This window comes from Mandrillus leucophaeus, unplaced genomic scaffold, assembly GCF_000951045.1.
Source record: "Mandrillus leucophaeus isolate KB7577 unplaced genomic scaffold, Mleu.le_1.0 Scaffold281, whole genome shotgun sequence".
NCBI lineage: Eukaryota > Metazoa > Chordata > Mammalia > Primates > Cercopithecidae > Mandrillus > Mandrillus leucophaeus.
Genome location: NW_012102932.1, coordinates 384,554 through 410,193, shown reverse-complemented (window position 1 = coordinate 410,193; position 25,640 = coordinate 384,554). Strand labels below are relative to the sequence as shown.

General features: G+C 37.2%; 1 protein-coding gene across 4 annotated transcripts in view; it reads right to left on the bottom strand.

The window, feature by feature from the left end:
- The window catches only part of MRPS27 (mitochondrial ribosomal protein S27), a 99,842-nt gene that overhangs the window by 53,540 nt on the left and 20,662 nt on the right, over positions 1-25,640 (bottom strand). For all 4 annotated transcript variants that reach the window (XM_011985219.1, XM_011985220.1, XM_011985221.1 and 1 more), the window contains 2 exons: positions 24,039-24,109; positions 21,930-21,988 (listed from right to left, as the gene is read on the bottom strand). In XM_011985219.1, coding sequence (XP_011840609.1) covers positions 21,930-21,988; positions 24,039-24,109 — 130 coding nt within the window. The remainder of the gene's footprint in view (positions 1-21,929; positions 21,989-24,038; positions 24,110-25,640) is intronic.

The following is a 25,640-nucleotide window of genomic DNA, read 5'->3' as shown; positions in this document are numbered from 1 at the left end:
GGAATTAAGGACATCCTGTGTGGCTTCACTGGCAGAGGAATTTCACAAGTTTTTGCTTGGTTTCCTCCAGACTGCCCCTAACCTTTCCCCTTTGCTGATTTTGCTTGGCTGTGAGTATGGCTTAGCTGCAAGTACGAGTATAGGCTGTGTACTGTGAGTCTGCCATGGAACCTGAAGATGGTACTGGAGACTCCTGACAAAGATTAGGGGAAGAAAAAAGATAGCAATGGCTACAACAGAAACTGTGTGGCCTGCAAAGCCCACATTATTTACTATTTGGCCCTTTACAGAAAGTTTGTCAACCCTGATATAAATGAAACAAAGATGGGCTAGGGGTTGAAGGTAGGTGTTGAGGCTGGGTAATGAATACATGAGTATATATACTATTTTGTCTAGTTTTATATATGTTTAAAATTTTCTGTAATAAAAATAAGCCAAACTCATTCTAAAGCTGTGTATCTTGTGATATTAATAAATTTATTATTTACATATTAGATTTCTAGTCAACCAGGATCTTATAAGATTATTCAATATCTTACTCCCTTTTCTCCTGAGAAATTCAAGTCTTATCCCATCCCTGGAAGCTACCCTGTTCTTACATGATCACACTTCTCAGTGGATTGATCTGAAGGTAGTTACCTGGCCCAAGCAAATATATAAGCCTATCCTTCTTGCCAAAGTGGACCATCACTCAGGCTGGGCCATTGGTCCTGGATTTTTTGAGAAAGTGAGAAAAAATTAGCTTCAAATATGTTCAAGTAATTTTGTTTTTTAACAAATATGAAAACTGTTTTTTTTTCTGTGTGGTAAGAGAAGATAATAAAACCCTGTAAAGTACAGTCATCCATTGCTTAACAAGAGGGATTCATCCTCACTTTCTGAGAAATGTGTTGTTAGGTGATTTTGTTGTCGTGTGAACATCACAGAGTTTACTTACACAAACCTAAATGGTGTAGCCTACTATACACCTAGGCTATGTGCTACAACCTATTGCTCCTAGGCTACAAACCTGTACTGCATGCTACTGTACTGAACACTGTAGACAACTGGAATACAATGATAAGTATTTGTGTCTAAATGTATCTAAGCATATAAGAGGTACAATAAAAATACATGATAAAAGATATAATATGGTACATCTACATAGGGCACTTACCATGAATAGAGCTTGTAGCACTACAAGTTGCTCTGGGTGAGTCAGTAAGCGAGCAGTGAGTAAACATGAAGATCTAGGACACTACACTACTGTAGACTTTATAAACACTCAGGCTACACTAAATTTATGGAAAAAAATTTCTCTGCTAATAAATTAACCTTAGCTTCCTGTAACTGTTTTACTTTAAAAACTTAATTTTTAAGAAACGTGTGACTTTTCTGTAGTAACACTTAGGTTAAAACACAAACATACTGTACAGTTGTACAAAAATTTCTTATGATCTTATTCTGTAAGTGTTCTTCTATTTTTAATTTTTTTTTAACTTTTAAAAATTCTTAGTTAAAATTTAGTTAAAAACTAAGACACAGGCTGGGCACAGAGGCTCACGCCTATAATCCCAGCACTTTGGGAGGCCGAGACGGGCAGATCACTGGAGGTCAGGAGTTCGAGACCAGTCTGGTCAATACGGTGAAATCCTGTCTCTATTAAAAACACAAATATTAGCTGGGCATGGTGGCTCACACCTATAATCCCAGCTATTCAGGAGGCTGAGGCAGGAGAATCGCTTGAACCGGGGAGGCAGAGGTTGCAGTGAGCAGAGATCGCTCCATTACACTCCAGCCTGGACGACAGAGTGAGGCTCTGTCTCAAAAAAAACAAAAACAATAATTAAAAACTTAATACACAAACACAGACCTTAGCCTAGGCCTACACAAGGTCAGGATCACTGTCTTCCACCTCCACATCTTGTGTCATTGAAAGTTTATCAGGGCAATAACAGACATGGGGCTGGCATTTCCTATGGTAACAATGCCTTCTTCTGGACACCTCTTGAAGGACCTGCCTGAGGCTGTTGAAAGTTAACTTTCTTTTTCATAAGTAGGAGTACACTGTCAAATAATGATAAAAGGTATAATAAATACATAAACCAGTAGTATAGCTTATTAACGATTTTTATTAAGTATTATGTACTATACATAATTGTTTGCGCTATGCTTTTACATGAATGGCAGCACAGTAGGACTGTTCACACCAGCATCACCACAAACACACGTGTAATGTCGTATGCCACAATGTTATGATGGCATTATGATGGCTACAATGTCACTAAGGAACAGGCATTTTTCAGCTTCATTATAGTCTCATGGGACCACTGTTGTGTATGCAGCGGGTGGCTAACTGAAACATCATTATGCAGCACAAGACTATTCCAAACATCCAGAAAGTAAGCAGAACATGGAAGCATCCTCCTTGAAAACCAGCACAAGACAAGGATGCCCTCTCTCACCACTCCTATTCAACATAGTATTGGAAGTTCTGCCCAGGGCAATCAGGCAAGAGAAAGAAATAAAGCGTATTCAAATAGGAAGAGAGGAAATCAAATTGTCTTTGTTTGCAGATGACACAATCCTATATTTAGAAAAGCCCACTGTCTCAGCTCAAAAGCTTCTTAAGCTGATAAGCAACTTCATCAAAGTCTCACAATACAAAATCAATGTGCAAAAATCACAAGCATTCCTATGTACCAACAACACACAAGCAGAGAGCCAAATCATGAGTGAACTCCCATTCACAATTGCTACAAAGTGAATAAAATGCCTAGGAATACACTAACAAGGAAAGTGAAGGACCCCTTCAAGAAGAACTACAAATCACTGCTCCAGGAAATAAGAGAGGACGCAAACAAATGAAACAACATTCCATGCTCATGGATAGGAAGAATCAATATTGTGAACATGGCCATACTGCCCAAAGTAATTTATAGATTCAATGCTATGCCCATCAAACTACCATTGACATTCTTCACAGAATTAGAAAAAAACTATTTTAAAATTCATATGGAACCCAAAAAGAGCCCATATAGACAAGACAATCCTAAGTGTTAGGAATAACGCTCAAAATCCTAAGGAAATTGAACACTCAAACAAAGGATTCTTAGCAAAGCAATTTTACTTCGGTGCAGAGGGGTGCCTCCTTGGCCAGTTGCCGTGAGAGCACATCTGAACAAAGGGGCATGAAAGCCTTTATTCCTGACGCAAGTCTTGCCCCTGTACCCTTTCCCCATTGGCCAGGCTTGGGTCGTACCATCTAAACTAATCCCGGTTGGCTAAACATTTGATTTTTTTTAGATAGGGTGGGCACGTAAAAGAAAGTGGAAGGAAAGGGGAAGGGGTGTCTGTAATAAGCCAGAAAATTAGTCCTATTTCCAAATAAGGAAAGGAATGTGAGCTGGTACTGATAATGCTTGGTACTGTGGTGTGCCTGGGTCTTTAACAAAGGCAAGAAGGAAAAAAGGAGAAAAAAGGAGAAAAATGGGGATGGGGAGTACTATGAATTAAAGAATAAAAGATTGATCAGATTATTAGAGGAGAAACCTCATCATATCCCACATTAAGTAAAAACAAAACAAAACAAAACACTGGAGGCATCATACTACCCAACTTCAAACTACACTACAAGGCTACCATAACCAAAACAGCATAGTACTGGTACAAAAACAGACACACAGACCAATGGAACAGACTAGAGAACTTGGAAATGAGACCACACATCTATAACCATCTGATCTTTGACAAACCTAACAAAAACAAGTAATGGGGAACAGATTCCCTATTTAATAAGCGGTGCTGGGAGAACTGGCTGACCACATGCAGAAAACTGAAACTGGATCCCTTCCTTACCCCTTATACAAAAATTAACTCAAAATGGATTAAAGATTCAAATGTAAAATCCAAAACTATAAAAACTCTAGAAGAAAATCTAGGCAATATCATTCAGGACATAGGCACAGGCAAAGATCTCATGACGAAAATGTCAAAAGCAATTGCAACATAAACAGAAAATGACAAATGGGATGTAATTAAACTAAAGAGCTTCTGCACAGCCAAAGAAAATATCATCAGAGTGAACAGACAAGCTATAGAATGGGGGGAAATTTGTGCTACCTGTCCATCTGACAAAGGTCTAATATCCAGAGTCTACAAGGAACTTAAATTTACCAGAAAAAAAAATGCCACTAAAAAGTGAGCAAAGCGCCAGGCGTGGTGGCTCATACCTGTAATCCCAGCACTCTGGGAGGCCGAGGCAGGTGGATCACGAGATCAGGAGATCGAGACCATCCTGGCTAACACAGTGAAACCCCATCTCTACTAAAAGTACAAAAAATTAGCCAGGCGTGGTGATGGGCACCTGTAGTCCCAGCAACTTGGGGGGCTGAGGTAGGAGAATCACTCGAACCCAGGAGGCAGAGGTTGCAATGAGCCGAGATCACGCCACTGCACTCCAGCCTGGCCACAGAGTGAAACTCCGTCTCAAAAAAAAAGAAGAAAAAAAAAAAAGATACATGCACGTGTATGTTCACTGCAGCACTATTCACAATAGCAAAGACATGGAATCAACCAAACGCCCATCAATGATAAATTGGATAAAGAAAATGTAGTACAATACACCACAGAATACTGTGCAGCCATAAAAAAGGAACGAGATTATGTCCTTTGCAGGTTCAGGGATGGAGCTGGAAGCCATTATCCTTAGCAAATTAACCCAGGAACAGAAAATCAAACACTGCATGCTCTCACTCGTAAGTGGGAGCTGAACAATGAGAACACTTGGACACAGGGAGGGGAACAACACATACTGGGGCCTGTGAGATGAGGGGGTGGGGAAGGGAGAGCATAAAAAAAAATAGCTAATGCATGCTGGGCTTAATACTTAGGTGATAGGTTGATAGGTACAGCAAACCATCATGGCACATGTTTACCTATATAACAAATCTGCATATCCTGCATACGCATCCTGAAACTTAAGTTAAAAGAAAAAAAAAAGCAAGTAGAACATAACACCCACATACTCAACCACCTATCTTCATCAAATTCTAAAATCTGTCACACTTGTTTGAGATTTTCTTTTTAAACCAATAAACCATAATAGATACAGTTGATGCTCCCTCATATATACCTCCAGATCCTACTCCAACCCCATCCTCCTCCTTCACAGGTAGATAATACTCTGAATTTGTTGTTTACCATTTTTGGGCATGTTTTTTATACCCTTCACTTTATACATATATCCATATAAGTGATGATATTGCTTTACTTATTTTCAAACTACACAAATGGTATCATATTATATGTATGATACTTCACCATTTTTTAACTCATTATGTTTTGAGATAATCACCCTGATATATATGTGTATGTGTGTATAGATATGTACCTATAGATAGCTTTGGTTTATTCTTTCTCACTCTTGTATGGTATTCCATTGTAAAAAAAAGTCTATCACATTTTTCTTTTTTTCCTATTGGAGGATATTTAAGTTGCTTCCAGTTTTTCATATTATGAACAATGTTAAAATGAATAGTCTTATAACTTAATCCTTATACATGCCAGAGTTCTTTTAAGGTATATACCCCAGAGCAGAAGGTTGAGTAGAAGATGACCACGCCCATCCTCTTTTACTTCATATTGCCAAACTACTTTTCAAGGTGACTATATAATTTTAAACTCCCACTAATAGTGAATCAGACTTCCTGCTACTCCTCTTTGTCACAATTATTATGGAAGTCTTTTATTTTTGCATCTAATAAATGTGAAATTGTATCATTTTAATCTGTAATTTATCTGATTATTGAGAGTGAGCATCTATTCATATGCTAACTGCCATTCTGGTTTTTAATTCTGTGAACTGCTGGTTCATATTCTCTATCCATTTTTCTAAAATTCTTACCTTATTGGTCTCAGATGTAATCTAGATACTAATCTTTGTTAGCTACATGCATTGCAAATCTTCCCTTGTCTTTTAATTTTGTTACTGGTGGTAACAAAATTTTTGTAGAATAGAACTTTAAAATTTTAATGCATTAAAATTTATCAGAGCAGGTGCAGTGCTCATGCCTATAATCCTAGCCATGTACGAGGTGAAGATGGGAGGATTGCTTGAGGACAGGAGTTTGAGACCAGCCTGAGTAACACAGCAAGACCCTGTCTCTTAAACCCGCAACAAGCATTAAACAACAACAACAACAAAAAAACCCTTTCTGAATCATGGAAGATAACAAAACAAAACAAAAAACAAAACAAAAAACCCAAAATTATCATTTAGTAATAAAACAAAACAAAAAAATTATCAATCTTTTATCTGTTTTTTGTGTCTTGTTAAAAAAAAAAAAAAATCCTTCAGTGTTCCCAGTGTTATACTACCATTAATATTCTTCTATATTTCCTTTTAAAAGTTTTGCTTTTTCCACTTCAGTTTTTAATCTACCTAAAAAAAATATGTGTGGGTATGTGCATATATTTCGAAGTAAGAATGAAGAATTTTCCCATATAATTGTTAGATTATCAACTGTCTAAGTAGCATTTATTAACTAATCCATTCTTTGCCCTTTGATGTAAAAAATATCTCAGGTTTCCAGATATGTACATATCCATTTCTGGGTTCTCTCTATTCTGCTTCACTAGTCTATTGTCTACATCTAAGTCAACATCTTCATTTGTATTTTTCACAGCTTTCTAATAAGTCTTGTTATCTACCTTGTGGACCAATCATTTTATGTTAGTCTTCTTAAACTGTCTTATTCTTGGTTTTATTCTTTCACTTGAATTTCAGGGTCATCTTCTCAGGTTCCCCAAAAATTTCTGCTGAGATTTTGGTTGGAACTACACTGAATTTATAGATGAAATGTGAGAGTTACTGTTTAATAGTTTAAAACAAAAAAATGGAAAGATATACTTAAAAGACTGACAAGAAACATACTAAAAACAAGTGATTTTTCCTTTATAAGTATTTTTTTAAAAAGAATATGTAATTATTTTTTCCATAAACAAGAAATGATTGTAAAAATATGAAAAAAATTGTATATTCCATTCTAACCTGTAAGGCCACAGCAGCCCAGTTTTCTATATAAGAATCAGCTATACAAATAGAAACTCTTGTACAGCTTCTACAAAAACCAATAAAATAAAAGTGGGGAATGCTGACAACATTAAAAAACTTTAGCCATTCTGAGCTGCTCTTGTGCACTCCAGATATCAAAACTAAAATCTCTGGAAGCAGTTCCTCAATTTCTATTTCAACTGCTTACATGCTCCCAGCCCACAGAACAGACCTCTCTCTTTGTGTCTAATCTGTATCTTGATTATTGATTCAATAACACGTTATCAGAGATCAGTTATGGTGCAGTTTTTTCCTAACTGGGAATCACTTTCTTGAGGCTTCTCACTTCTTCACAGAGTAAGCAGATGACTTTCTGCTGCCCCCTTCTGGTTTGTGGCGGTAAGCTTAGCAACATAGGTACATACATGACAGCCTTGATTAGTTGTCTTTTAGGGTCAGAAAGCTTCCCCCAAAATGTGATATGCTTTCTAAATGTGTGTTGAACTACTAGTGTTCCTAAGCATCTACTTCTCCACATTCCTGAGTCTTGATGGCCCTTACACCTTGATGCCCTTGGGGTGGGGGTGGTGTGGATGGTTAGGGAATAAGGTCTTGGAAACCTAAACTGGAAATCAAATACATTTTCCCTTAAGAGAGAAATATAGGAAATAAATACTCCTTGCTTCTCACGATGTACAATCTAGTATAGTCAACATAAAGCTAAATTTTATTGAGCACTGACCTTCTTAGTCCCAAGACTGTTCTGAGGGCATTATAATGTATCAATTTCTTGGAGTCTCATAAATACCCTAAAACACAGACACTATTTTAACACTCATTTTATGAGGGAGGAAATGGATGGCACATTCGACCTTCAAATTCAGGCACTTTGGCTCAAGTATATACTCTTATCTACTATACTACACTGTATCTCAAGTAAAGAGAAAGAAATATGTATTTTTGATTAGACAAAAGACAAAACAAAATCAGTAAGCACCCCTGAATAGGAAAAACAAAATTTTATAGACGGGTCAGAGAGATCACATTCAACCGTGAAAATCAGGGTAAGTTTATGAGTGTGGCAGAATTTGGGACAGGCCTTAAAACACAGGTTGTATTCTGTTAGAAAGAGGTAGTGGGGAGAGAAGAGCATAGGCAAGATATGAAAGTAGAAGGCACATTCAGAGAATAGTGGTCCATTCTGGCTGGAGTCTGAAAGCACTGTGTAAGTATCTAAGTCTGTTATTACCTGCTATTATTCAGCAAATGGAGGACTATACTAATCTGTATGTATGAGACACACAAAGTTCTCACTTGAACAATAAATAATTTCAGTGTTTGACTTATCAAAACTCTGCCAAGATTTTTACTAGTGAAGACTAATGATTGAGTTTCACCTCTTGGTAGTGTCCACCACTGAACTATGTAACAGTCAGTGCATAATGAATATACTGTTCATGTGCTGTAATGATCTGGTGTTGGAAGATTAAGTTTTAAGTCCCAGCTCTGCCTATTACTAGGTATAAAATGGTGATACTACTTGTCTTAAAATCAGCATTGCTATTAAAAAAAGAGAATAGACCTCAAAATGTAAAATCTGCTGTTCAAAACAAACATACCTGGAAATCTGTCATGAAAATGAAAGCAGCCTAGATCACTAAAAAGAATTCACATCGAATACTTCTAGCTCCTCAGATGTCCTCTTGCCTAGACACACAGCATCTGGAAATACTCAGGAATTTATTTGCCTTTGGCCTCAAAAACCATGATGCAATCAACTGAAACTTCTGTTCCCATAAATCTCTCCTTGAAGCTTCTGTTTATCTACTCAGCTCTCCCTTAAATATTGTACCAGTTTCTAAAAAGATCTCTTAATTATCTTCAAATCAAACTGCCTTACACTTAAAACCCTACTGAAGTAGGGTTTATATAATAAATACAAGACTATATTTTAATTATGCCTTTCTCATTGCCCTATAGCTGTAATTCCTGGTACCCTGATTTGACTTTACAATTACAAAAATAGCCAGGAGAAACATTTTTCAATAAAAGCCAACTTGGATACATATTCTTATATGAAATTTTAGGAGTTTAAGGTTTAATTTACAAATGGTTCTGCAGCTATTAGAACAGATTTACTTTAGCCTTCTCCTTTTAAATCTCATGTATATACAAGGCATCAAAAACATGTGGTTTGTGGGCCTTGCAGGAAAAAGGCAAGTACATATGGTATAAAAATTAGTTAGCTAGAGGATAAATGAGAGTGGATACCCAACTTCTCATATGACAAAATTTACTAAATATATTCACAAATAAGACAGTAAATGAAGTCTGTCACCTAAATCCAGAAGAGAATAAGAGATCCTCTACCCTTTCTGTTGTTTACTTTTACATCATATTAGTTTTTCTCTTGATATTCATGGTTAAGGTGGCTGGAAGTTCAATTTTACTGTTTAAAGTGAATAAAATTCTGCGTGAAAAACTAAACAAAAAGCGAGAGCTTCATGCTTTCAAAGTCTGAGGCATCTGGTGACAAAATCTTATCAGTGACATTAAGAAACATTATGTTTTAGCTATGGAAAGTGCCTTGGGAGGCATCCAAGATGATCTGCTCATCTAGAAAGCTGATGTCCAGAGAGTTCACTAACTAGTTCTAAGCTACAGATTAAAGTGGGGACTAAACTGGTCCTAAGACTCCAGTCACCTCTTTCCTTTCATCCTGATTCCTTCGGGGTCTTTTTAGAACCTCCCCCACAAGATAATACATTTTCATTATTGAATTTCTTTTTATGTTAGTTTTTTTTTCTAGGTTTAATTAATTCTATGTCACACTCTTATGAGGTTTTAAAATATTCATTGAGTGTATATCTTTTGGTATATTACTGAAACTGCTTAGGAAAAAGAACTGACACAAAGAGATACACTGGGCTAGCTGATGAGCCTCTGAACGTGAAGTCAAGCCTCATCCACAGCTGGAGCTTAGACTTGTCACATGGCTCCAAGGGAATTATTTAGTCTATCCAGGTTGCAATTTCAGATTCCAAAAGTTGGCATGACTTCAGAGGTCATCTGGTCCAAAATTTTCCAACTAGTGCCAATACACCAGGAAGACCCAATGGGTATATTTTGGCAACTGTTCTTTCTCTAAAGGTCTGTGGCCAGTTCCTGTCAAACAGTCCAAGTATAGTCAGTAGGCAAAATACGATCCAGCAAGCTTAGAAAGAAACGTGTATGTACAAAGAAAAGGCAAAAGAAAAACTCACCCTCTTGCTGCCTTCTAAATCTGCTTCCAATTCAATACTTCTATGATGTACAAGCCACTTCCCCACTGAGGTTCAATTTTCAGTTCATTTTTGACACTCCTTGTTTTCTGTCTCTACATTCAACCTGCCATTAATCCTGCTGATCCATTTTTTCCCCCTGCTATGTACATTTCTCTCTGTATTTCCACTGTCAACTACCATAGGACAGGTCTTTTTCCTCTATATGCATAGATAATTTCCCTATAAAATTTACCTATTTTAATAAAAAATTTACCCTGTTATTAATCTTTCTGAAATACTTTTATTGTGATATATACTTCTTAAGAATCTGCAGATGGCTATCTTGAGGATCTTTTAAAAAATATTTTTCAGGCCAGGTGTGGTGGCTCATGCCTATAATCCCAGCACTTTAGGAGGCTGAGGCAGGTGGACTGCTTGAGTCCAGGAGTTCAAGATCAGCCTGGGCAGCATGGCAAGACCCCATCTCTTAAAAAAAAAAAAAAAAAAAGGCCAGGCATGGTGGCATACACCTAAAGTCCTAGTTACCTGGGAGGCTGAGGTAGGACAATTGCCTGAGCCTGGGAAGTTGAGGCTACAGCGAGCTAAGATCCTGCCATTGCATGCCAGCCTGGGCAACAGAGTGAGATCCTGTCTTTAAATTTAAAAAAAAAAAGAAAAAAAAAAATTTGGTTAATTTCCTTGTAAGTGTGTGTGTGTGCATGATATGGAAAAAGAGAAGCGGGGAGGGAAGGGAGGGGAAGAAACGAAAAACATGTATTTTTTGAATAAGTAATATATACCCATGATATAAAATTCAAAAGTTACAAGAGACAATTCAATGAGAAGTCATCTAGATTTCTTCCCCAAAAGAAACCAATGTTACCAGTTTTTGTGGGTATCATTCCAGAGACATCTTATGCACACACATACACATGTACACATAAGCATCAAAGCACATGTATACATATTACACATAAACCACAGTGGCTACATCACATACTAAGTCCTACTGTTATTTTTTTCACTCAATACATTTCACAATTTATTCAATAGGAAATACAAATAAAGCTTCCTCATTCTTTTCAATCGCTGCACAGTATTCCACTGTATGGCTGTAGCATAATTTAAACAGGCTTCTATTGATGGACATAATCTTTTACTTTTTGCAATGGACATTTTTGGCATGAATAAGAGTACATCAGGAGGTTGAATTCCTAGAGGTGGAATTATTGAGCCAGAGGGTATTGTACTTGTAATTTTGACAGATGCTGCCAAAGTTCTCTCTATACAAGTTGTACCAATTTATATATCCACTAGCAATGTATGATAATGACAGATTTTGAACTCTCCCTTCTCTCCTGCCAACATTCTATTCTCTCTCTGATCTGCCTTCCTTATTTCTCATTACTCCCCAACAAACCCTAATCTCTCTGGTTAAGGCAGTTTCCATAAAGCCAGTTCTCACTCCTTCCTTCTAACTCCAGCTGTACGGTTTGTTCCATCTTGAACACTTGTTCTTGTTTCCTCTACTCATCTAACCTTCAAGGCTATCTTAAGTTCTACCTCTTTTATGAATGTTTGCGGATAACATCAATCCTTTTTCTAGCCTGCTCCAAACATGTTTTCTCTAAAACTTACATTTTGTTACATAAATTCAGCACATTTATCTACTTATCATATCCTGGATTTGTGTTGATTTTGAATTGTTTCACATATCTAATGATCTTCAACCATCTAATGATCTTTTTTTTGGGCGGCGGGTGGGACAGGGTCTTGCTCTAGTACTCAGGCTGGAGTGCAGTGGCTTGATCATAGCTCACTGTAGCCTTGAATTTCTGGGCTCAGCTTCCTAAGTAGCTAGGACAACAAGGCCCAGCCTTAGCTTTCTGAGTTGCTAGGACTACAGGCACATGCCACTATGCCTAGCTAATCTTTAAAAATGTTTCTGTAGAAACGGAGTTTCACTATGTTGGTCAGGCTGATCTCAAATTCCTGACCTCGAGGGATCTTTCCACCTCAGTATCCCAGAGTGTTGAGATTACAGGCATGAGCCACTGCACCTGGTTGTAATTTTTTTTAATTGCTGGGATTATATAATATCCTTCCTTTGAATATACCACAGTTTTAGTGCATTAAAAAATACTCTTAAAGCCTCTACTGGCTTTAGAATGTCCCTTATAAACAGCTGAAAATCATTTGTCTTACAGACATGAATCTGTTCTCATTTATTTTCATCTCAAATCCTGTTAGGGCAGTTTAAATTTGCCCGCAATAGAAAAAGAATGACTTTTGCAAAATCAGTCTCTTCCCTAATATTCCTTATAATCTTCTTTGTTAGTTTCTAAATATATACTATACATTCAACACGTATTTCTTGAATTGATATTGTTCCTAATTTCTCTACATTAATAATGCATGTGAGTGTGTGTATATACCTAAATATGTATGTGTGTATGCACACACACATATACAAGAGGTGATTCTAAAATTGATACGGAATGGAAAGGACCTACATTAGCCAAAATAATTTTGAAAACGAACACACAAAAGCTGAAGGGCTTACACTATTTAATTTTAAGACTTATTTTAAAACTACACTCATCAAGACAGAGTAGTATTGGCATTAAAATAGATAACAGAACAGAGATCAATGGAACAAAGAAGTCCAGAAATAGACTCACACAAATATAAACTGATTACCAACAAAGGTACAAAGGCAATTTAAAAATAGCCTTTTCAACAAGTGGTGTTGACACAATTAGGCATTCTTATGCCCAAAAATTAACTTTGATCTTTACCTTATAACATACACACACAAAAAATTCAAAATCATAAATCTGTAGGGAAAGAACGTATTTTGCTCAACTGTTTTAAAAATTAACATGGGATATAAAAATTCTTTTAAACAAATATAAAAAATAAATGCAGTCTTTTTATGCCCACTGAACAGACCTTTCCTGTCAGCTGCTGTTAGTTGAGCTGTCCTCTTACCTCTCTTTTCTGTGTCACAGAACCTTTGCTGCTACTGCTGGGAAATAGTATGTCTTCTCACCTCACCAAGCACTGGGTGATGGTGACACCAAAATAAAGCCGATCACAGACCTAATTATAAAACTTAAAACTATAAAACTTATAAAACAAAACCTAGAAGAAGAATCAGTATGGTGCTGGGTTAAGCAGATTCCTTAGATCGGGGGTCCCCAACCCCCAGGCTGTGGACTGGTACCAGTGTTAGGAACTGGGCCACACAGCAGGAGGTGAGCAGTGGGTCAGTGAGCATTACCGACTGAGCTCCACCTCCTGTCAGATCAGTGGTGCTATCAGATTCTCATAGGAGCAGGAACTCTCCCTTTGCAAGGGATCTAGGTTGCATGCTCCTTACGAGAATCTAACTAATGCCTGATGATCTGAGATGGAACAGTTTCATCCCCAAACCATCCCCAACACCAACCCCCAGCTGTGGAAAAACTGTCTTCCACAAAACCAGTCCCTGGTGCCAAAAGGGTTGGTGACCCTTACTTTAGAGAACACCAAAAGCACAATCCATTAACAAAAAAAAAATGTTGATAAATTGGACTTACATAAAAAATAAAAACAGGTTGGGAATGGTAGCTCATGCCTGTAATCCCAGCACTTTGGGAGGCCAAGGTGGGTGGATCACCTGAGGTCAGGAGTTCGAGACCCACCTTGCCAACATGATGAAACCCTATCTCTACAAAAACACAAAAATTAGCTGGGCGTGGTGGCAGGTGCCTATAATCCCAGCTACTTGGGAGGCTGAGGCAGAAGAATTGCTTGAACATGGGAGGTGGAGGCTGCAGTGAGCCAAGATCATGCCACTGCACTCCAGCCTGGGTGACAGAGACTCCATCTCAATAAAAAACAAACAAACAAAAAACAAAACAGTGTTTCAAAAACACTGTTAAGGGAATGAAAAGATAAAACTGTAAGAAAAAGAATTCTGAAAACCCAAGAAGAGTAGAAACAATTCAAGTTTTAAAATGGACAAAAGATTCAAACACTTTATCAAAGGAAGTATCATTACTTATTGGGCAAATAATTAAAGCCACAGTAAGATACCACTAAACACATGTTGGTATGGCTAAATGTATTGGCAAAAATGTGGGGGAAGTGGAACTGCTCTTGGGACTATAAAATGATATAATCACTTCAGAAAACAATTTGGTAGTTTCTTAAAAAGTTAACCATATACTTACCATATGCTCCAATCACTCTACCCCTAGATATTTACCCCACAGAAATGAAAGCATGTATCTCTACAGATACTTGTGCATGGATGTATGCAGCAGCACATACTCCTAGGGACTCAGGACTGGAGCCTGCAGAGGTACATAGTCAGTGCACCAGAGGAATAAAATGGAATAACCATCTAAGGTATAAGATCATTCCGGGAAAGCTAGGTGGAATGCTTAAGCCAAAGCCAAAAAAATACCTTGAAGGTTCACTCCTCCTATGACGCGGCTCTAGATGAAATAACAAGACCAGTGGGAAGAGAAGTAGAGTCTGAAGCAGTGAGGCCAAGAATTCTTTTTTTTTGAGATGGAGCCTCGCTCTGTTGTCCAGGCTGGAGTGCAGTGGCGTGATCTCGGCTCACTGCAAGCTCCGCCTCCCAGGTTCACGCCATTCTCCCACCTCAGCCTCCCGTGTAGCTGGGTCCTACAGGCGCCCGCCACCACGCCAGGCTAATTTTGTTTTTGTATTTTTAGTAAAGACGGGGTTTCACTGAAAGTGTTAGCCAGAATGGTCTCGATCTCCTGACCTAGTGATCTGCCTGCCTCAGCCTTCCAAAGTGCTGGGATTACAGGCATGAGCCACCATGTCCAGCCGTGGAGGCCAAGAATTCTAATCCTTATCACAAAGCTCCCATGATCTCTGGCAAGGCATGCACTATGACCAATGATCTGCTATTTTCCAATACAGAGCTATTAACAATAACAAGCACTCTCCCAGGCCTGTGGTAAGGATCAGCAAATAAGAACTAAATAAACAACTAGGCAATATTAAAGTATAGAAGTGTTACTAAAAATGCTCTTACACTCATTTCTCTCCTCTTGGGTTCTTACTCTTTTCTTAATAATGTTCAGTCATAATGCAACCTGGCAATATGCTAACAGAAAAATTTAAGATTACTTTTTATTGCTGTGAAACACAAACAGTCTCTATGCCCTCAAAGGAAAATCACTGCTGCATAAACGAATGCATGCTGTTCCCTCTTAATAATCCCTCTTAATAAACTCCCATCTTCCCCTTTTCCCACAGGCAGAAATGGATTTTTACAACATAGGCCTGGGGTGGTGCTATAGCCTTCCAAGGAACCACTGGGTATTTTTGCTTCATGAAAAATGAAGCTATTTCGGTCCTTCCTTTTTAGGATGGCTGCCAACCCAGGACCTGGAGACATGCAGGCTGCCATCTGCCTTGCCCCAGCTGTTCCTGACCTGCTATCCATCTCCAACTAAGGATACCTGGTATCTGCCAGGTCGGCTAAGCAAATAGTGAAAGATACTCGAGACCCACATACAGCATGGATGAATGTGTTGGCAGTACACAGCTTGCCATGCAACCTGAACTTCCTTTCTTACTGGGTGGCATGCCACTCTCCATAGCAACATTAAGAGCTGTATTCCGAGAAAAACTCACCTTCCACAGAGCTTTGCAACAATCTTTTCTTATTGTATAACAATTCAGCATTCCCTACCTGTTTGCTAAAAACCAAAGGGCTGCTTTAAAAGAATGCTATATCCTTTTTTTTTTTTTTGAGACAGAGGTTTCACTCTGTCACTCAGGCTGGAGTACAGTGGTGTGATCTCAGTTCACTGCAGCCTCGACCTCCCAAGCTCAGGTGATCTGCCTGCCTCATTCTCCCAGGTAGTTGGGAGTACGGGTGTGCACCACCACACCCAGCTAATTTTTTGTATCTTTTTACAGAGATAAGATTTGTTATGTTGCCCAGGCTGGTATTAAACCCCTGTGCTCAAGCAATCCGTCTGCCCCAAGTGCTGGGATTACAAGCATGAGCTGCTGTGCCTGACCTAAAAAAAAATTATATTCTTAATATAGAGTATATGTTGTATATGTTAGAAATTTCTATGACATATCCTTCAGGAATCGCTGTTATGTTGCAGATCAAATTATCAGTTCTGATTACTGACGCCCTGATAGTAGAAGAAGCAAGTCTACTCCATAGTCCCAACATGATTCGAAGGCCTATATAGGTCTTTCAAAATGCAATTTGCAAACATCCTCAGTGAAGATGAGGACACTAAGTGGGAAGAACAAATTCTTATGGCTTGGGTTTGCATTTCAGCAATGCAGTAATCAAATACTAACACAAGAATGGTTAAAGCTTGTCATAACCATGAAAATAATGGTTTTTGCCAAAGGCACAATTTTACCAGCAACATGCTGTTTTATCTCCTGAAAATGGAGACACAGAGCCTGCCCCAAGGTTCACTTGTTTGCATTTGGGCAGTATACACTGGGCATGTGGACTTGGAGGTTATGGGGGGAAAGTTCCGAACTACAGACTAGGTGGCCTAGGAAAGACGCTCTCTACAAGATGATAAAGGAAAAAGTTCCCATTATATAAAACTCCACATACACTCACCGTAACTGACTCCAGGCAGACAGATCCCAAAAGGGGATCTCTTGTAGAGGAACAGCAAAGCCTGGTCTCTCTGGAATTTCTTCTGCCTTAGTTTCCTATAAAGAAATTGTAGCCCCATCTGGGATCCTTAATGATAAAACCTTGCACTGAGACAGCACTGCATTGTTTTCATAGCATTGCCCCACTGCTCACATCTGATCCTTATGGTTTCCCTCTCAGGACAGGCAGGGGCTTATACTCAGTCTCTGAGTCTTGTGTGTGCTCAGCCAATCTCTATGTTTTAGTCTCTGCATGAGTAAAATAAAGATGCAAATCTAATTCTTAGGAATGGCGTAAGTTTACAGTAAAGCAAAGGTAGGAGCCCTTTTCTCTTCCAAATATTAACGAGAGGGCATGTGGATAGGAAGTAGAAATTAATCCTTTGCCCGGAGAAAGAAAGTATTTTGCTCAACTGTTTTTAAAATTAACGTGGGATATAAAATCTTCCTGCCTAGCCCCCTGCCAGCACTGGTCTGACATGCAGCATCTCAGGGCCTGTCCAAATCTTCTCACTCCTCACCACACCTTTTTTTCTGGTGTTGTAGGGAAACTTGGGAGACTGGCTGTATCTAAATCTTCACTGTGAAGACAGAAAACCTATCAATTATATGCTTGTCTTACCTGGTAAGGTCTAAACTAAGAAAGTCTTCTTTGTAAGAAGAGAAAACAAAGACCCAAAGTACTTAAAACCCAAAAAACCCGAGAGAAGAAATAAAAATAAGTCTAAGCAAAAGAACCTATTTTTCAAACAAGATCTCACAGCACGGTTCCTAACAATTTTTTGTCTCGAACCCTCTGGCAGTCTGATGAAGGCATCTCAGAATTAGTTTTTTACAACAGAAACCAATTATATTGAAATACAATTGTCAAGATATTAAGAAATCCTTGGGATATGGTAACATATGTGCTGCTTTATTAATGGATGAAATAACACTAGCTAGTGGTAGATTTAATTACTAACATAATTTCTAAGCAGTGATGATATCTGTAACAAATGTAATGTGATATGAAAAAATCAATGATTTTTATTGGCAAGAAAGACACAGATGCCGTTAATATTATAGTTATCTGCTGCCTACATGCATAAGTGAAAGAAATGCTAAATATTATTGAGGTTAGTGAAAATAAAATATGATTTTATTCTTATTCAAGTTCACAGTCCTCTCTGAATTTTCTTTGTAGACTCCGATAAGGCAGCTGGAGGCACAGTTTATCTGGCAGAAACAGAAGCAAAAGCAAATGGCCCGTGGCAGCATGGTCTGGCCTCTCTCCAGACCTATTCTTCCCCCAAGCCACGCCCTAGAGGGCCTGTAAGAAACTAGCTTCAGGGCTTCTCAGAAGACAGCTTGAAACCTACTCATAAAGAGGTTTACCATTTAGCCTGCTAGTATTATCTGTGCAAGAGCACACCTATGCCTATTTTCCCAATCACCCAGCTTAAACTGTACATATCATATAAAGTCCCTGGCTCAAATCCTTATTTCATTTTACTGTATTTATTTTTTATTATCTTATTTACGTTTTCTGTATTTGTCACAGCCAAACAGTATGCCTTGTTTTCTTATTTTGTTTTACTTTGTTTTAACCTTGTTGCTATTTTAATCACTTTTACTCTTGGTTTTTGGTTTATTTTCCTGTTATATGAGTATTATCAGTTTTTTTGTTTTTTTGTTTTGGCCAATGAATATAGTTTCTGGTATTGCCTTAACCATTTTTAGTTCACATTATTGTTTGGGTAGAGTTTCACCCTTTCCTTGGTGTTTTCATTTTTTATTTATAAACAGAAGGTGAAAGTTGATCATAGGATTGCCAGCTCCCAGAGAATAGACCATGGCCCAAATAAAAGTACTTAGGAATTTGTTCTCCCGTCTGCTGACTGAACAGCAGCCTTTCTATCTCTCCTTAAAAGATCCCTTTAATGTTGAAGTCCCTAAACATTTAAGCCCATGTACTTTGGGAGATTCAAAGCTTCAAATATTCTGCTGGGATGATAGGGTGATAATAAGCTGGCAGGTACCAGCAGCACCCTGAGCTGCTGGAACTTGGAACTGTTCACTTGCATGCCTGATGCAATGGCAGAAGCTCAATCAGCTCTTCACTGATCATTCGAGGTTTCTAAACTTCTTTGGCTCTAGACTTTACATAATCATTGCAGAAATGTGATCATTAGAAGAGGAGAAGATGTGGCAGCTACACTCCTGCTAGCAGAGCCTGGTGTTCACAGGCCATGTCAGAGAAAGAGGTGAACCAATGCAAAAGTTCTTCTGTGGGCTTCACTGTTAAAGACAGTACTGCTTAAGGACTGAGAAATCCTAACCCCAGGCCTGCAAGCTGTGAGTTATCTAAAATTAAGACAGACGTTCCTTCTTCATTTCTTCACCTTAGATCTCGAATTGTTAAGTTTACTCCAAGATGTCTAAAGTCATCCCATGAGGAGTGTTAGGCATCATAATGATTGAAGCCCTAACTGGTAGAAATATTACACAGTAGTAAGTCCTTGGTGTCTTCAGGATTAACATCCCTGATTTTGATTACTTGAGAGAAACCCTAAGAGTTTATAACTTGTAATTTTTAATTTTGCTAAGGCATAAGTATATTCTGTATATTCTCTAAGGCTAGAAAGCAAGAGTGAGGCACTTAGCTAACGAGAGAACCCAGCCAATCTCTACTGTATCAATGCAGCTTTGTAGAGTTCTACCTAGTCTCATATATATACAAGCACATGAAGTCATAAAAACATTTCTGTCTTAAAAAAAAAAAAAAGCTGATAAAAAGAGAGTCAATTTCAATTTTCTTGGTAATGGAAGGGAGGAGAAAGAACTAAGATAAATGGTAAATCATAGCTAAAGAATTAGTTTTGATTAAAGCAAGAAATGGGATGTTCAGTTAAACAGTGGCTCAGACTTACGACGGACAAGAGTCCTTTATATGATCTATAAGGAAATAGAACACAGTGATCTTACGAAACTTTCAGTTATACCCCAGGCCACGCAAAACTGAACGTGTGAAGAATTAATCATAGAAGATCTTAAAAACAGAACTTCAACTTTTCAGTAATACTTGGAGAATGTCTAACTTATTCAACATTAGATATCCAGCACCCAGGACAGGGCCTGGGCACATAATAAGTGCTAAGTAAATACTTGTTGAAATGCTGAGTCACTGAAATCAATGATATACTACAGAAGTACTTATGAATTTGGAACATACTTCTCCCAATACTATGGCACTGTATCTCACAGGATGAAGTTCTAAAAAAACAGCTTATATTTAGAAATTGAAACTATGTTCTGCATTTTGCTATAAATAAAAATATGAGAACTGGCCAGATGCCAGCCCAAATACACTCTTCACCATAGACAAAAAATAACTACCAAAGCAGTCCTACAGTCCCAAAGAGCCACTAAAGGAAGGCAGGGCTAGCTCTCATCAAGGGGTTCATTTTTCATTATCCTAATGAAGTAAAAGAGGGCACTTACAACTAAGATGACTTGCAACTAAGTTAGTACCTAGAATTTCAACTTAGGACACCATTACAGCCAATCTGAGGTTTAAAATAAATGTTTTTTTAAGGTGCGGAATCTAGCGTACTTGAGGTTTACATTTAAATAGAAAACACCCAAAAAGTGGTAGCATCTACCCAATTCAGAAATTTGAAAAAAAGCCTCATTATTATTTAGCAAAATCAAAGAAAAATGAATAAATTTTCACTAAAATACAGTAAGCTTTAAAAAATGCATCTAGAAAAAAACTACCCCCCAAAAAAACAACAAAAAATGAAAATGCATCTAGACAGAAATAACTAAAAATTCTCTTGAGCACAACAAGCAAGATCAAATGGGAAACCCTAACGCACTGCTTACTGGAAACATTTAAAATTTCAATCTGAGTCTATTTTTGGAACATAGGAACTGGATGAAATCACAAATCAGATTTTAAAAACTGGAATCACAATAAAAATTTAGTTGTAAGGTACAATTCTGACAGATATTTGTTTGACCAGTTCTTTATTTAATGTGCATTAGGTTGTTTCAGTCTTTTGCTACCATAAATGATGCTGTACTGAACATACTTTTTGTACACACGGGTGAGTTTTGTGAGTAGTTCACAATGGAATTGTCAGCAGCTCTGAGAAAGAATGAAGTAAATGTGGTAATGTAGAAAAGGTTTTATAACAGTGTTAATTGAAAATAGGTACATAATAGTTCATATTGGGTATAATTCCACCTGTTAAAAAAAAAAAAGGAGAGAAGAAATATACATACAGATTGAGTATCTCTAATTTGAAAAGTTCCAAAATTCACAATTTTTTGAGCACCAACATGATGTTCAAAGGAAATGCTCATTGAAGTATTGTGGATTTTCGAATTACAGGTACTCAAACAGTAAGTATAATGCAAATATTCAAAAATCTTAAAAAATCCAAAATCTTAAACACTTCTGGTTTCAAGCATTTTAGGTAAGAGATACTCAACTTTTGTGTGTGTGTGTGTGTGTGTGTGTGTGTGTATAAACTTTCACTGATCAGATTGGCAAAAAAATGCAAATGTGAAAATACCTAACTATTGGCCAAGCTGTAAAAATATACGTCTCTCACACATTGCTAGTGGGAATGTAAAAACTTTAACAGAAAGCAATTTGACAATAGCGATTAAAACTATAAATACATATACTCATGAAAATTAGGTGAAAAATTACATATGTATAAGGTTATCAATTTTAACATTGTATACAATACAAAAGAGAATAATCTAGAGGTCCATAAAAAGGGAACTGGTTTAAATGATACATTCACGGTATGGAAAAAAATGCAGTTATAAAAAATCAGAAACTCTATACTCGTATGAAAAGATCTTTAAAATATAAACTTAGAAGGTGTCAAAATTATACATAACATATACCAACTTTTATGTAAAAAAGGGTGTGAAATCACAGAGTACACAGCCAAATCAAAAGGAAAACTTACTTGTAAAGGTAATACTCTGCATGATCTATCTCTTCCCGAGATGAAATGTTGTCTACAAGCTAAAAGACAGAAAAAGAAACCTTTGGTTGAATATAAATTATGTCATATATTTGGCCTAGGGCCTAGATCACACATTGACCTTACAAAACACAGGACACCCGTTTTATTAGAACGATGGTGATGCTTAGTGGAAAAATGTTCACGTGGTATGGCTCCATCCTTGAAACCCCTTTATGCTAATGCAAACAAAGAATATACAATGGCTTCTCTTTTTCTATTTGTGGAACAACCTTGATCAGAAAATGGATTGAAAGCCAAACATGAAGCTTGCTCAGAACAAGGAGTGTTCCACTGATTATAACTAGTTACCTATTTTTTCCTTTATCTTTAAATCCTGATACTATTTTCTTTATGTTCCAAACACGGGAACATATGGCTGAAAGAATGAAGACTCTGATGGCTAAAAAACTATTGCCCAGAACATAAACATCTAAATTTAGAGAATTCAGTCTTGCAACCATTTTTTCCTACTTTGATTTAAGCTCTGCTATGCAACAGTAAACCTATGATTCCTTTACCAACAAACTCTCCTTTCAAACCATAAAATCTCTGAGTATGCTCATTAACTATGGTCCAAATAAACAAATAAAAAGGATTATTTCAAAGACAGATTCTATTCTAAAATAGAGACTCAGAGGCAAAAAAGAAAAAAAAAAAAGTGTAGAAGACAATGCATGTTGTGAATATAATGAAAACCTCATAGAAGAGAGGAGAGTAAAAAGAGGGAGACTTTCTAAAAATCCCTAGCACTTCTAGACTTGAGTTAGAAATCCATTAAGGGCATATAAAATGTGGTTCAAACACAGAACCTGAGCTTGAGAAACAGCTCTGATTGTTTGCTGTATGGCATAAACAGATGGCACAGCCCCTCTGGGACTTGGTTGCACCATCTGCATAAATAGGATAAACGCACCGGCCCCGAAGAGTATAAGGCACCAATGAGAAAATGTACATAAAAGCTGTAAACCTTGAAGTACTACCTAAATAAATAGCAAGTATTATGGCATACAGAAGTTTTACCTATCATGTAAGGGATGAACCAATGGCCTTTCCATTCTCCTCTAATATGCCAGTTATGAGTCTATTAAATATAACTTATGACCAGTAAAACTGTTTCTCAACTAAAAGGCAGAAAGAAAGGACCAGGATTCAAAAGAAAGGTAATTTATTTCCTCTCTCTCTTCCATATTTAACAATATTTTAAATTTTATGGTGCCCTTAATTTCTGTAAAAAGTTTTCACAGCTAAAATCTCATTTTAGCATCCCATTATTCCCTGGGAGGAAGATGCAACCGTATCCATGCTGAAAATGAGAAAATTGAGAGGGGTCTCATTGCCCAGTGTCATAAAGTGAATTTGTGATAAAGACAAGCCCAGATATATTTGAAGCAGGCAACAGAAGAGAACCTAGCTATCTGGGTTTGAATCTCAGTTTTTCCACGCTTACAAGCTATGTGAACTTGGAAAAGTTATTAAACGATGTCTTACATAGACCGCTTATTGCATAGGGAGCAGTGAGAATTTTAAAAATAATGTATGTTAAGGAACTAATACATTCAAAACTGGCATAGAAGGTGCTCAGTAATGGTTACTATTCCTGATTCCTAACCTAACATTATTCTTCCAACCATTACTTTGCTGCAGTTTAACTTTAACATTAATATCCATTCTTTTACAGACTTTCTTGGCTATCAAAAACACTTCCAATACTAACGGGTAAATATCATTACTTTGAAGGACGTATCAACTTAAAAAAACTGACGGTATCATACAGCAGAATATCATATCCTGGAAAAAAATAAAATAAATCAGACACACAAAAGTGATTACTGATATCAGAATCTGATAAATGTACTACCTTTTATTTCAGCCAAAGAAATTTGCTACTACACTATAAAAATATCTATTAGTAACTATAAAAACATACCATAGTCTTGAAAAATATTTCCTATGCAAAGTATTTTTTATTTACACAGCCTCATCTACATGAAGGGCCTTTCTGGCTTTCTTCCTTCTTCTTGGAAAATATATATGTTAAAATTTTCTTACCCGTGATATTGTTAAAGAACTAACAGGCAACTTTCTCTCAAATGTTTTATCCATTAAAGATGCAAGATCAGCTGTGAAGACAAAAAAAGAAAAAAAAACCTTGTTAAAGATACCTATTTTTTTACAATTCTTGCCAGATGGCTGCCAACATGAAGTATTAAAAGAGACGTTCTTTCTTGCTTTTTAGAAATTATTTTTATACAAATTAAAGAGGAAAAAAGAATATTTATTATTTAAAATATTTTAAAAGTGATTTAATTGGGTTGAGAATTATTTAAAAAAAAATTTCTTAGCATGTATTTAGCTTTTAAAAAACGGATCAGTTTGAAAACCTAGGAAATGCTATTCTGGACATCGGCCTTCAGAAAGAATTTACGATGAAGTCCTCAAAAGCAATTGCAACAAAAAAAAATTGACAAGTGGGACCCTAATTAAACTAAAGAGCTTCCGCACAGCAAAGCAAACCATGAACAGGGTAAACTGACAACCTACAGAATGGGAGAAAATATTCACAAACTACGCATCCAACAAAGGTCTAACACCCAGAATCTGTAGGGAACTTAAAACAATTCAACAAGCGAAAACCAAATACCCCATTAAAAAATGGGCAAAAGACAAGAACAGATACTTCTCAAAAGACATACAAGCAGCCAAGCAACATATGAAAAAATGCTCAACATCACTAATCATCAGAAAAATGCAAATAAAAACCACAATGAGATACCATCTCATACCAGTCAGAATGGCTGTTATTAAAAAGTCAAAAAATAACAGATGCTGGTAAGGCTGCAGAGATAAGGGAATGCTTATACACTGTTGGTAGGAAGGTAAATTAATTCAGCCACTGTGGAAAGCAGTTTGGAGATCTCTCAAAGAACTTAAAGCAGAACTACATTTGATCCAGCAATCCCACTGCTGGGTATATACCAAAAAGAAGATAAAATATTCTACCAAAAAGACATATGCACTCAATGTTCACTGCAGCACTACTCACCATAGCAAAGACATGGAATCAACCTAACGATGGTGAATTGGATATAGAAAATATGGTACATATACACCATGAAATACTACACAGCCATAAAAAAAAATGAAACCATGTCCTATGCAGCAATGTGGATGCAGCTGGAGGCCATTATCCTAAGTAAATTAACACAGGAACAGAAAACCAAATATCACATGCTCTCACTTACAAGTGGGTGGTAAGCACTAGGTATACAGGACATAAAGGGAACAGTAGACACTGGGGACTCCTGGAGGCAGGAGAGAGGGAAGGGGGCAAGGGCTGACAAACTACCTATGCTTAGTACCTGGATGATGGGATCACTTATACCCCAAACCTCAGTGCCATGCAATATACCCATGCAATAAACCTGTACATGTACTCCCTGAATCTAAAATAAAAGTGGAAATAAAGAAGTTCAATATAATTAGCTCATGAAAGAAAAAAATAAAAGAAAAATAAAAGACCTGGGACGGGGAGAGGCGGGGAGAGGATCAATAAAATATTTCTGGAAGGACACACAAGCAAGTGTATTTCCTGATAGGTTCCAAAAAAAAAAAAAAAAGAAAGAAAGAAATGAGATGAGATTCAGGGAAGAA